This window comes from Pygocentrus nattereri, chromosome 24 (assembly GCF_015220715.1).
Source record: "Pygocentrus nattereri isolate fPygNat1 chromosome 24, fPygNat1.pri, whole genome shotgun sequence".
NCBI lineage: Eukaryota > Metazoa > Chordata > Actinopteri > Characiformes > Serrasalmidae > Pygocentrus > Pygocentrus nattereri.
The window spans coordinates 18170385-18184990 of NC_051234.1; the positions used below are offsets into that span (position 1 = coordinate 18170385).

The following is a 14606-nucleotide window of genomic DNA, read 5'->3' on the forward strand; positions in this document are numbered from 1 at the left end:
TTTCACTTGGAAATGTTTAATGAGCAGCTAACAAGCATCACAGCAGAACTATAATCAGCCACTGGAGCTGCTGGACTGCTGAACGTATCTCACCGGCTGATCTAATGCTATGTCCCAAACCACACATTTCTCTACTTTACATGTTTCACTAATGAGTGAACTTCTAATGGTACTCCGCTGTTTATATACTTTTTAGTGTGTTTACGGTTTGGGTTGTGAGGTGTAGATTTCAGCTTTCATTTCTTACTACTACAACAAAAAATTCAAGGTGATACACTCAAATATGTCCATTAATACACTTTAACCCATTTCAACAAATCATGTTTACTGCCTTGATAGATCGGTCGGTTGCTTTTGCATAACAAACTACACTGCGTTGCCTAATGAACTCAAAATTGTCTACCAAAATGGTGGCAGCTCGAGTGCGTGACATCACAGGAACACAATGAATTCTAAGGGAGGAAAAGAGGTGAATTATTACTTTCTTTTACATAAAAGCAGACCAATGTTATAAGTGGGCATATCAAGACTAATTGCAGGATATGGGCCTGTAATATTATGATAGCAACATGCTAGGCCTGTTGTCACAATCACCAGCGTTAAATGAACTCATACAGACTTAAATCAATACATAATTTACTCGACCAAAGATTCCATACAAAGCATCAGTTATTAGTGTGAGAAAACACAAACTGACAGAGATCTCACTACTTGTATGAACTGAAATGGTCTGGACACACTCATGGCCAGCTTCAAGTTCAGGCTTCAACTGACAACGTTTAAGAACTTCTGAAGTTTCCTCATGTCTGCAGTCTTTCTCGGCTCAGCTGGGAAGCTGGGGGATAAAGCTCAGGGGGAACACGAATGCTCCAGCTGAGAGCAGGCCACTCACACAACAGTGACTACACAAGTTCAGCCACTTCTGACCTCAGAAGAGCCATGTTGGATAAGCAACACTTGGCTGTTAACGTTTACACACATCAGCTCTTTTCCTCTGCACACAAAGCAGCAGAAACTTTGGCAGCAGAAAAATGGAACTGGCATTCAGTCCAGTACTGAAGGGTCCAGTTTTATGGCTTTTGGTACCAACAGAACCTAATGGTACTCAAGGGAGTTCTCTTGCAGCTGAAGCTAACAACAACTTTGCCAATTCTTTAGTCTTCCAAGAGAAGATAGTCAACAAGCACTATTTTATCACTAAAAAGAACAAAAGAATGTAAACTACATGAGTGTCGGCTTATATTTTCACAGCTGACAGAGAAAAATTTAAACTTTGATTCTTCATGATTCTGTACAAGTGCCTCTCTGTACTGGGCTTCAATTCTGCAACCCCAACGTTGTCTATTCAGCAAAGCGCTCAATTACAAGTGCACATACATGCTCAAAAACCACTTCATCCTTAACTAGTACGCTGTAAAATTGCTTATGCATCACCATAAGCAAATATGTATTTGTTTGTTTTCGTAGGTCTAAATAATAACTTATTTTGCACATTTGAAAGAAATTTTTTTTTTTGCTATTTCCTTCAGGGATAGATTAGAGTCCCGTTTACACAGCAGAAAAATCAATACAATTATTTGCACTTGCTGCATATCCAATCGCACTATTTTAATCAGAAATTCTAACAGCTTTACTGAACATTGCATGTTATGTCTATATCACACAGTGCAGTATATTGTTTCATATTAGCTGGTACTTTAAGTGTACTAGCAAGAAACATCACAAATTCGATTATGAAGAGTGGATACTGACCATGTTTATCAAGCAGAACTAGAACCGTAAGGTCTCATCAGTTCCCACTTGAATCAGCTCATTTTTGAATGTGCAATAGAAAAATGACTTAAATGGCAATCAAGTGCTTCAATTAAAAACGGCTCAGTTAAAAGATGTGTGTTGTCACTTAGATCACAAAACATGAGACGTTCCAGTATTGGTATCAGTTTTAGAGGAGAAAATCTCATCACTGTGGAACACTGGCAAATCTAAAGGGTCTAACAAGCTCAAAAGCCAGCACAACACTCTAAGAAGCCCAACAGTAAACCTTCTTTTTTACAAACAAGACCATGACAGTAAGAATATATACAGTAAAACACACGATTCCCTTAGCAAACCCAACAAACCCACCCAGCTCCACTGCAGCCAGTACATGCAATAATCAACAGTGGAGAAAAAAAAAAAAACATTTCAGGAAAAAATAATCATCCAGAAGAGGAGGGGAGGAAATCCAACAAGGTCAAAAAAACGAGCAGCATGAGTAAACTTCCAGTTACTGCGCGTCTGGTTTATCTCGGAGCCTGGCTGTGTGAAGCATATGTTTGGCAGATGGCACAGGAGAGTGGGCATGAGGGCGGCAGGGGCATCCAGCTGTTTATCACACATACACGCCCTACAGGAACACAAATGGCGAAGCGGCCGGAATATCAGTGTATCCAGGGTGGAGTAAGGCTGAGTGATATGACTATATGGTTAAGTTATTGTGATCAATTCCTTTACGACACTCTTTTTTTGTGTATATGATGGGTATGGTCAAAACTTCTAGGACAGTTTTCAACTTGTAGGCCCTGGCCTCCCAGTGTTCCATGGTGGTACTGCTAGGAGCAGTGAATATCTGCAGCTTTTCACTCTTCAGCGCAACATCCACCAGTCAATAGCTCCATCAACTCTCTCATTAGGTGTGTCAGAAAAAGACAATTTGATCGGGCAAATCTTGTGGGCCACTGAAGCTTCTGTGGTCATGTGTGTGGGCTGCAAGTAGAAAAAGTACGTAAAAAAAAACGTAAAAATAAAAGTTTTTAAAAAAATAAAACTTTTTTTATTAAAAAATAAAAGTAAAAGGACGCAGTGGATGAGACAAAAACGAATGACAACAAAATGCGGAATATTCATACATATTTTCTTCACATTGAAACTATATACACTGGACCTGACAAGAGTTTTTGGAATTCTGTCATTGTGTTCATGCTGTGGAAAAAAATGAATAAACAGGCAGAATGTCCATCAAAAACATTTGCTTCTCACAAAATGGGCAAATCGAGACACTGGGAAGACTTCTTTTGGTAAAAGCTAAAGAAAAGCTGAGAGTTTCTCCACATTATTCAGTTCAAGTTTTTTTTCTCTCTCTTTTACTTACAGCTTGGAACTTCGTATCTTGTTTTGAGCTGATTTTGGAAATGCAGTTCTACACAAGATGAAGCAGAAGATGTTTGTCAAAAACTGCTTCACTTTAACATTGTCTGAAAAGATGGTTTCTTACATGATGTGTACAACTCAGCCTTTGATCGCGAGGATCCAGAGAAACACATTCATGGCTGAAAACGACGAAAGCTTAGCATGGTGAGTAAAACTGTGAAATTCAAAGGCAGTGGATCGTTGTCTGCTTTCCAGAGAGCCTGGTTTGGGTCTGATTTGGCTGAGGAGATGGGCTGCTAAAGAATACTTTTTGTTGTGTGGCTAATGCACACAGACCTGCTTACCCTCATGGATATGGATATTTAGTCTGCTTTCTTTCTCCATGTTTTGGCTGCACTAACATTTGTTTTCATGTTGTTGATGTTTTCAGGTGTTTTTCAGGCTGGATATTTTAAAAACTCCAATTCTGTGTTTTCATCACACAGGTTTACTGCTGTTTAGTGAGTGGTGAACATGCTTTATAGCTCTGCACATCAATCAGGTTTGATTACATGATATAGACAAACTAATTGATGTATCTTTGCTTTATCATTAGAGGAGAATAGCAATGCAAAGTTCTTGAATCTAAATACGTTTATAACATGGACTGCCATGTAAGATTTCATGTGTTGTTCCTTTATTGTTTCTGAAGTTTTCACAAGGATTAAAAGTGGGTTTTTGAGGGCAAAGCAGAAGATTTGTTGATCTTAATCTATGACGTAGAAGATTGTGCAGATGTTTTATGTTTGAAAGAGCACTGTGCAAAAGAAGGAATAATCCTTGTATTTGTAATTCGTGTAGGTCATGAAATATTAAGTTATTGACAGACTAGTTGCACTACTGAGTCAATAAATCAATTATGGAAATCACTGTTAGTTGTTGTTTTACTATAAACAACAACCAGTATATAGTAATTGAAAATATTGCATAGTAACATTGCATAGACTGAAAAGACAGCCCATAATGACATATTATATATATATATATATATATATATATATATATACACATACATATATATATATATATATATATATATATATATATACACACACATACATACATATACATATATATATATATATATATATATATATATATACATACATACATATACATACACACAATTGTTTTTTTTTTCCATATTGTACCAAGCAAAATTAGAAATAATTGCATGTATAGTTTTTTTCCTGATGTGTTTGGCAATTCTTTGTAAATCTCAGATAAACTGAACATCACAAAACACATATAAGTACAGTGAAAAGTACTGTCGACCCCTAGACTAGAGCACTCCTCGGGGGTGTGAAAAGGAAAATACAGTAGCAACAGAAACATCATAACATGACCTTCAGTTTAATCAATGTAGGTCCCATGAGTCAGTGCTGCAATGTGGGGGAGAAATTACACTCAACACAGCCTGATACTCTCTTATCTGCAGACTTAGACTGGATGATATGGCAAAAATATAACGTCACCATACCAGAACACATTTTCAACATTTACAATATTGTAAAAACTGTTGTCACTGTCATAAGAAAAGGTTCTCCACAATGGTGGACTTATAGGAGGGAATAAGAAATGTGTATAAATGCATGCTCATGCAACCAGATTTCAATTCTGAACCTTTTCTATTTGCCAAAATGTTCATGAATGTTCACAGGACAAAAAATTGTGCTAAATAAATAAATAAAAGCAATAAGATTTTTGACATGAAAGTTACAATATCCAGCCTTAATCAAAGGGAAAAAAAAGAAAAATTTCAACGCTCTTATTCATAGTATTCGATTGTGTCATTAAGAATGCCTCACCAGACAAGCTCTGCTCTGATAGAGCTTGTCTCGTCATCATTTCTGCAGCTACAACCCTGCAGGTTAATGAAAACCAAACAAAATAGACCAGAACGGCAACACAAAAAGTTTAACACACTATTCAGTGTGCTGGTATGTGGTTTGGGAAGCAGCAGAAGCAATGCGATGGGAAATCTCAACCATTTAGATTTCAACTTTCACTTTTTATCATTACAGCAACAAATCAAATAAAGGCAATTCACATATATACCGTTTAATATGCTTTGAAATGAGTTTTAAATGGAATATTCCTCCCAAAAAAGTGTTTTACTGACTTTGCTGGATTGATTATGGCTTTGTTGTGGAAGGGTCCATAATAAACACAGAAAAGCCTATCATTATATAACATATTGCAATAACAATAACATACCATCATACTATTACACCCCCCTACTTCAGACAAACACTGTTTGCAAGAGCAAGACAAATAATCAATCTATCACGTTCTGTTTTCTTGCATAATCAGAACTCTCCGATACAAAATAGTAAAGTTTCTGGCAGATCAAGCTCATCATTTTATTAAAATGCTGAAGCTCTCGCAGGTTGATGGCCTTCATTCAGCCTGTCGATAAGCTCCAGGAAACATTTATCACCAAGTCCATCACATTTCCCCCCAGCTACATTAACAACGTTTAATTACACAGATAAGCTCATCTATCTGAGAATCCAGCACACGTGGATCTGCCCACGTGTTACAACCAATCGATTCTGCAGTACATGTGAGCCTGATTCATTGACATTGTGCTCCGCCTGTGTAGTGTTAATCACTGCACAGTGAAACAGCTCTGCTGTATTCCCTGTTAGTCACAACAACATGATGTGCAGGAAAATGAAATCTCAGAAAAATGAATACCATGTATTACCATGAATTTAAAATGAAACAAATAAAGCTTAAAACCTCACATGGCCTAAAGCCTAAATGTGGACATGTGATCTAAAGTCGAATATGCAGCACAGAAGCACTCATTATAACAGCGACTCACTGCACAGAGTTAAGCAGCGTAAAAGGCAGCCTATAGTGAGTTGTCTGGACTAATGCCTAAAACCTAAAGCTGAATGTGTGCACAAAGCCTAAAACCTAAAGCCAGACAGGTGCCCTATAGCTTAGTGTCTAACTTCTAAAGCCAAAAAAATCTGGCCTAAAGCCTAACACAGATATCTGGCCTAAGGTTTAAAGCCTAAAGACAGGCATGAGGCTTAAAGCCTGGAGTCTGAAAGCAGACATGTGGCCTAAAGCCTGAAGGCACAAATGTGGCCTAAAACTTAAAGCCAGACATGTGGCCTAGAGCATATAGTCTAAAGGTAGACATGTGGCCTAAAGCCTGATGACAGACATGTGGCTTAAAGCCTAGTCTAAAATCAGGCACATGGCATAAAGCATAAAGCCATGTGTGTGGCTTAAAGCCTAAAGCCTGATGTATGGCATTACGCCTAGAGTCCACATGTGGCCTAAAGCCTAGTGTCTAAAAGTGGGATGCCAAAGGCCAAAACCCTAAAGCATAGAGTCTAAAGACAGTGATGTGGCCTAAAGCCTAAAAATTAAAGCCTAAAAGCAGACATGCAGTCCAAAGCATAAAGTCAGATGTGTGGCTTAAAGGTAGATGTGCAGTTTAAAGCCTAGAGTCTAATAGGAGATGTGATAAGTCTGATGTATGACCTAAAGCCTAGCATCTAAAAGGAAACATGTGGGCTAAAGCCTGATATATGGTCCAAAGCCTGGAGTTTAAAAGGACATGTGTTTGGCCTAAAGGCAGATGTTTGGCCTAAAGAATCTACAGTCTAAAAGTGGGATGTGAGGCCTTAAGCCTAAAGCACAGACAAGTGGCCTAAAAAAGCTTAAGGGCTAAAGTAAGATATATGGCCCAAAGCATAAAGTGTGATGTGTTGCCTAAAGGAAGACCTAAAGGGTCGCCTAAAACCAGATGTGTGGCCTAAATGCAGACATGCATCCTAAAGTTTAAAGGCAGGCATATGGCCCAAAGTTTAAGTCAGATGTGTGGCCCAAGGCGTAGACTCAAAAATGGAATATGTGGCCAAGAGCCTAAAGACAGACACATGGCTTGAGGCTTAAAGCCTAAAGCATAGGGCCTAAAAGCAGATACATGGCCTGAAGTCTAAAGTTTAAAACCTTAAAAACATGGCCTGGAGACGTGTGGCCACTCTAACACCAGCCAAGTAGTGCACACACCATTATGAGAATGACTCTCTGCACAATGCTAAGCAGCCTAGCCACTTGTGGAGGCGTCCCAGCCCAAAAACACTCAGAACTCATTGTCCAGCCTCCTTTTGTGGCTGAGCGCCACTGTACTAAGGAATCTGGAGAAGAAAAGCTGCCTAACAGTTGGTCATGCACCAGTGCTCTTGGCAACAACAAGGCTGTGGCCTATATTGCCTTAATTTTGCTTTAGCGGCCATGTCCTCTCAACAGAAAGCCCATTACCAGTTATAGAGCAGGCTTTATTGGAGTGGGAGCTTTGAAGGGCAGAACAAAAGAGTGTCCTATGTTTAGATTAGGTAATGTAAGCAACGGGTTTTCTGCATGGACGACGGCACACAATAAGCCACCTCCTGAATACCAGTCAGCCCAGAAAAAACATACTCTGATCAGAGGGACATTTCTCTGGTAATTACTTGAAGAAAGGAGAGAGGGGAAAAAAAACTAATCAAATGCAGTCTGGCCTGTCGAAACTGTAACTAAATGATGCTTATCATTAACAATGAGGATAATGGCTATGCGTGTTCTGATTGCCTAACAGCAAATTTGAAGGTAATTTGTAGTAATCTTGCACAGTTGAATGTAATTTATCGCTGAGGCTTACACAAATGGGGGGGGGGGGGGAGAATTATATGTACAATTTGTGAGTAACCACAGCAACCCTGAAACAAACATTGTGATGAAATATATGTGCAGAAATCGGTCTCTACAGGTGCTTCAGCATTTCTGAATTTCACTTCACACTATTTAAATATATTGTTCAACTCTTTCCAAAAACCAAAGTTTTTTTTGTGTATAGTAGTGTAGGTTTGCTAACATCAGCTCAGTATTTCAGCAGTTAAGAAGGCTATTAGAAGTTTAACTTTTATTACTACTCTTGTAAAAGTCAGACCTTCAAAATGGCTTCGATGGCTTTTTGCCTTCAAAATGAGGCCAAACAATATTTGGAGCTGAAATCTTCTATAGACAAGCTGTCATCATTTCAAAACAAGGTTTGTAGGTAAATAACTTATGTATAACCCTTTGTTTTAAACTTCTGTAGGCTCCAGAAACAGATGGAATAGAGAGGGGAAACAGAAAACTAGCTTATCTAATCTCATAAATCAGGATGCCACTGATTCACATGAAAACATATGCTTGGACCATATTTTAATGTTACTCAGTAAATAAATTACAAATACTGTACAAAAATACAAATAAATTTAAAATAAATACTGAAAATACCAACACAACACAGAATACATATAAATAAAACAAATGTCTTGTGTTTTGAAGAACAGAAGTTTGGTTACAGTGTTTGCCTGGATGCCTCCCTTCTGGATTTATTCAATTCCATCAGCAGCACCTGATTTAATTTAATGAAGTACTGATAAACCAGGCGTTAGATAAAAAATACATATCAACATTTACTGACCAAATAAAAAGCTTTTCTGCCTAAGACGTACTGCTTTTCAAGTAGTGTGAGCTAGAGAAATGCGCTTTTTACTTCTTTAAACTAGAGAAAAAAGCCAAAGTTCGTGTTTTGTTGGTCACTTACTTGACTTACTTGCTATCTAAACCTACAGCGTAAATTTACAGAAAACATCCGCACTTGGCACAAAGCTAATCCAACTGTTTTGTATACAGATCATGTTCAATCTTTAGCCTTTTTCGTGACATCATGTGATGCATAGTCCATGTTTTGTATTTGACTGGCTTTGGTTAGCAATCAGAGTATGTGATTTGGAGGTTTTAATGTGCACTGCGCTGAAGGGGGCACAGACTGGGTTTGCCTGGGTTGCACCAGCCAATAGCGATATCTGATGTAAAGAAAGTTGTAGTGTTTTTGGGCAAGCAGAAACAGAAAAACTAATAATATGGCTGAGGCTTTTGTCTAAAGACGAGGCTCTAGAATTGAACAACACATGAGGCACAGCGTGAATCAGATACCAACTCGTTACTCGGAAGACGTGAGTGATGTGGGCATCATGATGCAGATTATACAGATTGTATGCAAAAAAAATACAAAACAATTGTCCCTTCTCTAGTGTGGGGTCTGCAAAGTACTCTTTTGTAACTATAGACAGAAACTGCCAAGAGAACTTTCATATATAAGCAATGTTCCACAAAAATGCAGATGGACACTGTCCATAAAATAGGGCATAACTTGAAAATAATAACTTTTATATTCAATCAGAGGGCTTTGTGTAGTTTTACCACAGTTGTACCACTGTTTATCCCCCCCCCCCCCCCCCCCCCCCCCAATAAAAACTGCCAAAAAATTAGGTTCATTTTTGTGCTACTTAGGTTTAGTTTGTGAATTTACTGTTTTTAATGACATTTTATTAGCTGAGGATGTCCTGAATCTGGGGGGAAAAAACTAAATAAGATGAAAGTGCCAAACACAAAAGTATGCAAAGGCAGAAGTGTGCCAAAGTAGATCTTTAATGGTGTATAAAAAAGTAAAGCTTGAAGAAAATAAAGGAATGTAGATCTTTTTGAGAGAAACCACTCATACACGGCCGTGCAGAATGTTCTTTGTTAATCCTTATCATGATATTGGCCTTTGCACTACTGAAAACACAGAAGGCTGTAATATGCAAATGAGCCTATAACCAATCAGTGTTCGTTCACTGCGTGCTGTGAGCATCTAGGCCAATCACAGACACTGATGAATCAAGTCATTCACATGAACAAATAAGGTAAAACAATGCAATCTTTAAAATCAATGGCTCCCCAATGTGTTGTAATATAATGCAATGCATATCATAACTGCACTCTGTCCATATCACACAACCTTACAATATACAGTATTAAAACAGTGTGTTAAGCATACCTGGTCATGGCTAGCTTGAATGGAACTCCCAATGCCATGGAAAGTCATTTGGACAGGTGAAAGGGTCAGATAGGTCATAAATTCTTTGTCAGTCTGCCCGTCTGAATACTGCACCTGCAGAGGAGGTTAAAAAAAAAAAAAAAGATGGGGGATTAGCCAGAGCGTCACACAGGAACATCATGCTGGCCTTGACCGGAATAAACAGCACATCAGACTGAAAGTAGTCAAGACACACAAACTGTAGTTTTAGTTTCACTATAAAACACAGCAAAACAGACACTTAACTGAGTGTTATTATGTCTTTCTGGGGGGAATTTTGGCCCAGTGTTATCACTCAGGGTCAGCTGAGGACACAAACAGCAACTACTGTCAAACTACTCAACAACACCAGGAGGAGTTTTCACTGCAAGCACTTTCTGATCATTTCATGCCTGACCTATATACACCTCCAACACACACAGAGAGAGAGAGAGAGAGAGAGAGAGAGAGAGAGAGAGAGAGAGAGAGAGAGAGAGAGAGAGAGAGAGAGTGAGAGAGAGAGAGAGAAGAAAAAAGAAGTAGAAATGGAAAATGGGGAGGATAAGCAAGACATAATGGAGAAAAACAAAGGAAAAACAGAAAATGAATAAAAGATAAGAAAGCTGAGAGAAAGTAGATGAGAAAGGGGAGGATTTGAAAAAAGAGGAACAACAAGAAGACAAAAAATAAAAGAGGAGGGAAAGAGAGAAAGAAGAAAAGTTGAAAATTAATAGAAGAAAGAAAATATAAGCAAAAATAAAGACAAAGGGTATGGGTAGAAAGAGAAGAGGATACAGAGAACAGATAGAAGAGAGAAAAAAAGAAAAGAGGAGAGAGAGTGGAAAAAGAAGAGAAGAAAAAAAGGGAGAAGGAGAGAAAGTGTTTGGTGAAATGAGTATAAGAACAGAAGGAAGAAAAGAGGAAAAAAGAATGATAAAGAGACGAAAGAAAAGTAAGGTGAAAAGGTGTAGAAAGGGGAGAGACAAAGAAAAAAAGAAAAGTTTAAAGGAGGGAAGAGAAAAAGAGAACATGAGAAGGGAATAGAAGTGTTTGGTGTGCAAGTGTTTGTTTGACCTGCAGCTGTAAACAACAACCTTAATGCTAAATATTTGTTTGACAAGAATCACTTTCAGAATGACTAAACTGCTCTGATAAAAGGCTGTGTGGGAGGAGAAAGTCAGGCGAAGAAAAATAAGAGGAACAAGAGGAGGATGAGAAATAGAAGGGGAGAAAGAAAAAAAGAGGAGAGTAATCAAACAAGAAGAAATATGAAAAGAAGGAAGAAATAAGCAGAAGAAAGAAGGAGTAACCAAAATGGAGAGAAGAAAGAATGCAAAGAGAGCAGAGAAAAAGAAAAAGAGAAAAAGAGAAGAGAAGAGAAGAGAAGAGAAGAGAAGAGAAGAGAAGAGAAGAGAAGAGAAGAGAAGAGAAGAGAAGAACGTTTTTGGTGTGCAACTATTTAACCTGCCAGCTGAAAACATCAGCTTTAAATGTCAATTATTTGTTCGACAACATTCAGTTTCAAAATGACTTAAAACACTTCATATAAAAGGCCGGGACGAGGGGAGTGGTGGTGGGTGGCGTGCTGGGGGTGTTTGCGAGGTAGTGACTGTGGTGCATCCTCTGGGTCCAGGCTGCGTACTAGATCATTAAGGAAGTATAAAGGCTCTGCACAATGGTGTGAATTATTACACAATCAGCGTGTCACAGAAACACATGCTTGATTAGCACTGCGCGTCATTAGTTCTCAGTCCGTGTCAGAGTTTTAGTTAAACTGCTGCCCAACATGTGGCAGCCTTCCAGCCAGCTCACTGAATCATGGGAAATGGAGGCCCCCGTGACACTCCATACATCAGGCGCACTGGAGGAGCAACAGGCTACACAATGAAGATGCCTGAAAGATCACGCTGAGAGAAGGAGAAATTAAGCTCATCTGATTGATCTCTTTCCCGATCACTGTAGCGTTTGTTTGGCTAGATTTTCCAAAGGATTCAGCACACCAACAGTAAGCGAGTACATGACTGACTGAGGAGAAGGAGCGGGAATTCCTACAGCATACTTAGCTCAAGGATCTAAGTATAAATATATATGCATGGCGGGCTTTACACACACAAGAAATATCAATGCTATATTATTGAAATCACAATTTACGATGTCAAGCTTAGAACAGCGGAAGAACCCATTTTGGACACTATTCAAAAAGGTGCCATATAGAAGCATTTACAGCACATTCTTTATCAAGCTAAAGAATCTTTTCACCAAGCAGAGAACCCTTTAATCATACATAGGGTGCTGTGACTGTTCATGGTTCTATATAGAACCAACTTCCTTACTCAAGAACCATCTTTTTAAGTGTATACAGTGGCAAGAAAAACCATGTGAACCCATTGGAATTACCTGCATATACGTATAAATTCATCTTAAAATATGGCCTGGTGACAATATATGACAATAAAGGGCAAACACAATCTGTTAAAGAACAAAATATTTACCATTTGCAAAACACTAAACAGGCACGCTGCATGCCAAAGAGCAACTTGACACTCCAAAACACTACTGGAACAATGTTTTGTTAACAAAACTAATGTTGACGTCTTCAGAAAGACCACATAGCACTACGTATGGCGTAAAAAGGGAAAGCGTGCTAACATGAAAACATGATTCCAGTGGTACAGCATGGTGGCGGGAGTATCATGATGGGCTGCTTTGCTGTCTCGTGTCTGGATCAACTGCCATCATTGAGGAAAAACAAATTCCCAAGTTTAATAAGGTATCCTACAGGATTATGCTGTGGAATGACCTCAGGAAAGCCGTTCGCATCAGGCATCTGAAGAATATGTCTGAGCTAAAGCAGTACTGCAAAGCATCTGTAGCATCAGAAGTGCTTGCTTGACTGCACTGCTGCCAAAGGTTTGACCAGTTACTAAACCCAAGTGTTCACTTTCTTTTTTCACCAGCAATGTGGGCATTTAAATGGTGTGAACAATATAGATATGAAAGATTGAGGTGTGTGTTATTAGCTTTAGCACACTGTCCATAGTCGTGATTTGGATGAAGAACAGATCACATTTTATAACCAATTAATAAAGAAAATTTGCCAATTTCAAAGGGTTCATATACTTTTTTTTGCTAATGTATACATATAAATACAGCACTGTGCCAGTGTCAAGAGATATTTCTAAGCAGATATTTCACCTGAATAAAGAAGCAGAAAACTGAAAAATGAGGATTTTCCTAAACTGGAATTCAAAGAAAAGCTATAATAAAGGTAAAGAGTGGACATTATATTTTATATATCATTATATTTTTATACATAATTAGCTGTTGAGGCTTCTGAGTAATTTTCTGTTAAATATGTTTCTGCTTTGCTTCTCTGAGGCTGAAAACCAAACCTGTTGTTGTTCTAACCAACATATCAACCACATCATAAAAATGTGTTACTTTATATAAATGTATTTTTATATAAAAATTATATAAAAAATATGTTTGTGTTTATTCAAATATTTTAGTGTTTAACTGGTAAAGACACCCTTACTGGTTCACATTTAACAGCACATCATGCTTTGCCAAAAAATAAAAGTTTCAGTTTTTCTAATATACTCATTTCACCTAATTCTTTTTTTTTACCGACTCCCTACCTGCTAATGTAATTTGTCCACTTTTATCCTATAAAAGCCAAACAAAGCCAAAAAATCTTGTACAAAAACTGTATGTGCCCAGTCTCAGTGGGATATTTATTAAGATTAAATTTAAATTCAGTCCAATATTACATTTATGCACTAGCCAAAAGATTACAAAATGGAAACAGTCCTCTGCTGTAATTCATTTTAGATGCTAATGCAATTATGTAATTTGCACCGAGAACTGGAGCGGCCCCAAATGGCTCACAATGTCAACACGTGTCAAAACAAATGATGCACTCTTTTCTACATGTGTAGCAGAGCCCTGGACTGTAGAGCTATAATTTCCGCAAAAAAGTTATATATAGGAAAGTGTAGGTCAGACTTATCAAGCCAACAGGACATAATACAAACTGAACAACAACGATTATCACAGAACCAAGACACTGAAACTTGCATGGCAAATCACCCCATCCACTCCCTCTTTAAACCTTTATTTACCAGGAGAGCAAATGATTCAAGAAATCATACTTCTTTAAAACTGGACAGTAAACCTGCATACACCCCTCCAATTTAGTTGTGTCCAGTTTCCCCCGTTAGAAGGTCTCCCTCACTCACACCGCTCTACCAAGCTGGGAGAGTGATGGCTCCGCTGCTTCTACCATGTTAGTAATGCTGTATGAAAGATGTGCAATACTCCCTTTATTGTTGGATGCACAGTGTGTTTACCAAGCATTCAGAACTGACAGAATGTTCCATTTCCCTAATAATTTCTTACAAATCCTGAATTTTTGACTGAAACGTATGTCCCTTGTAAAAAAAAAAGGTGGTAGACCACTCTCAATTCAGTCAACTTCCACGTGTTTCTGATGGCACAATTTCTTATTTAAAATATTGGGGGAAAAACCTAAAATATATAAATT

The 14606-nt window shown here is 38.2% G+C and overlaps 1 protein-coding gene across 2 annotated transcripts in view; it reads right to left on the reverse strand.

Moving 5' to 3' along the window:
- Positions 1–14606, reverse strand: part of stau2 (staufen double-stranded RNA binding protein 2) — a 148017-nt gene that overhangs the window by 45024 nt on the left and 88387 nt on the right. For both annotated transcript variants that reach the window (XM_017696214.2, XM_017696212.2), the window contains exon 13: positions 10046–10159. In XM_017696214.2, the coding sequence (XP_017551703.1) occupies positions 10046–10159 (114 nt within the window). The remainder of the gene's footprint in view (positions 1–10045; positions 10160–14606) is intronic.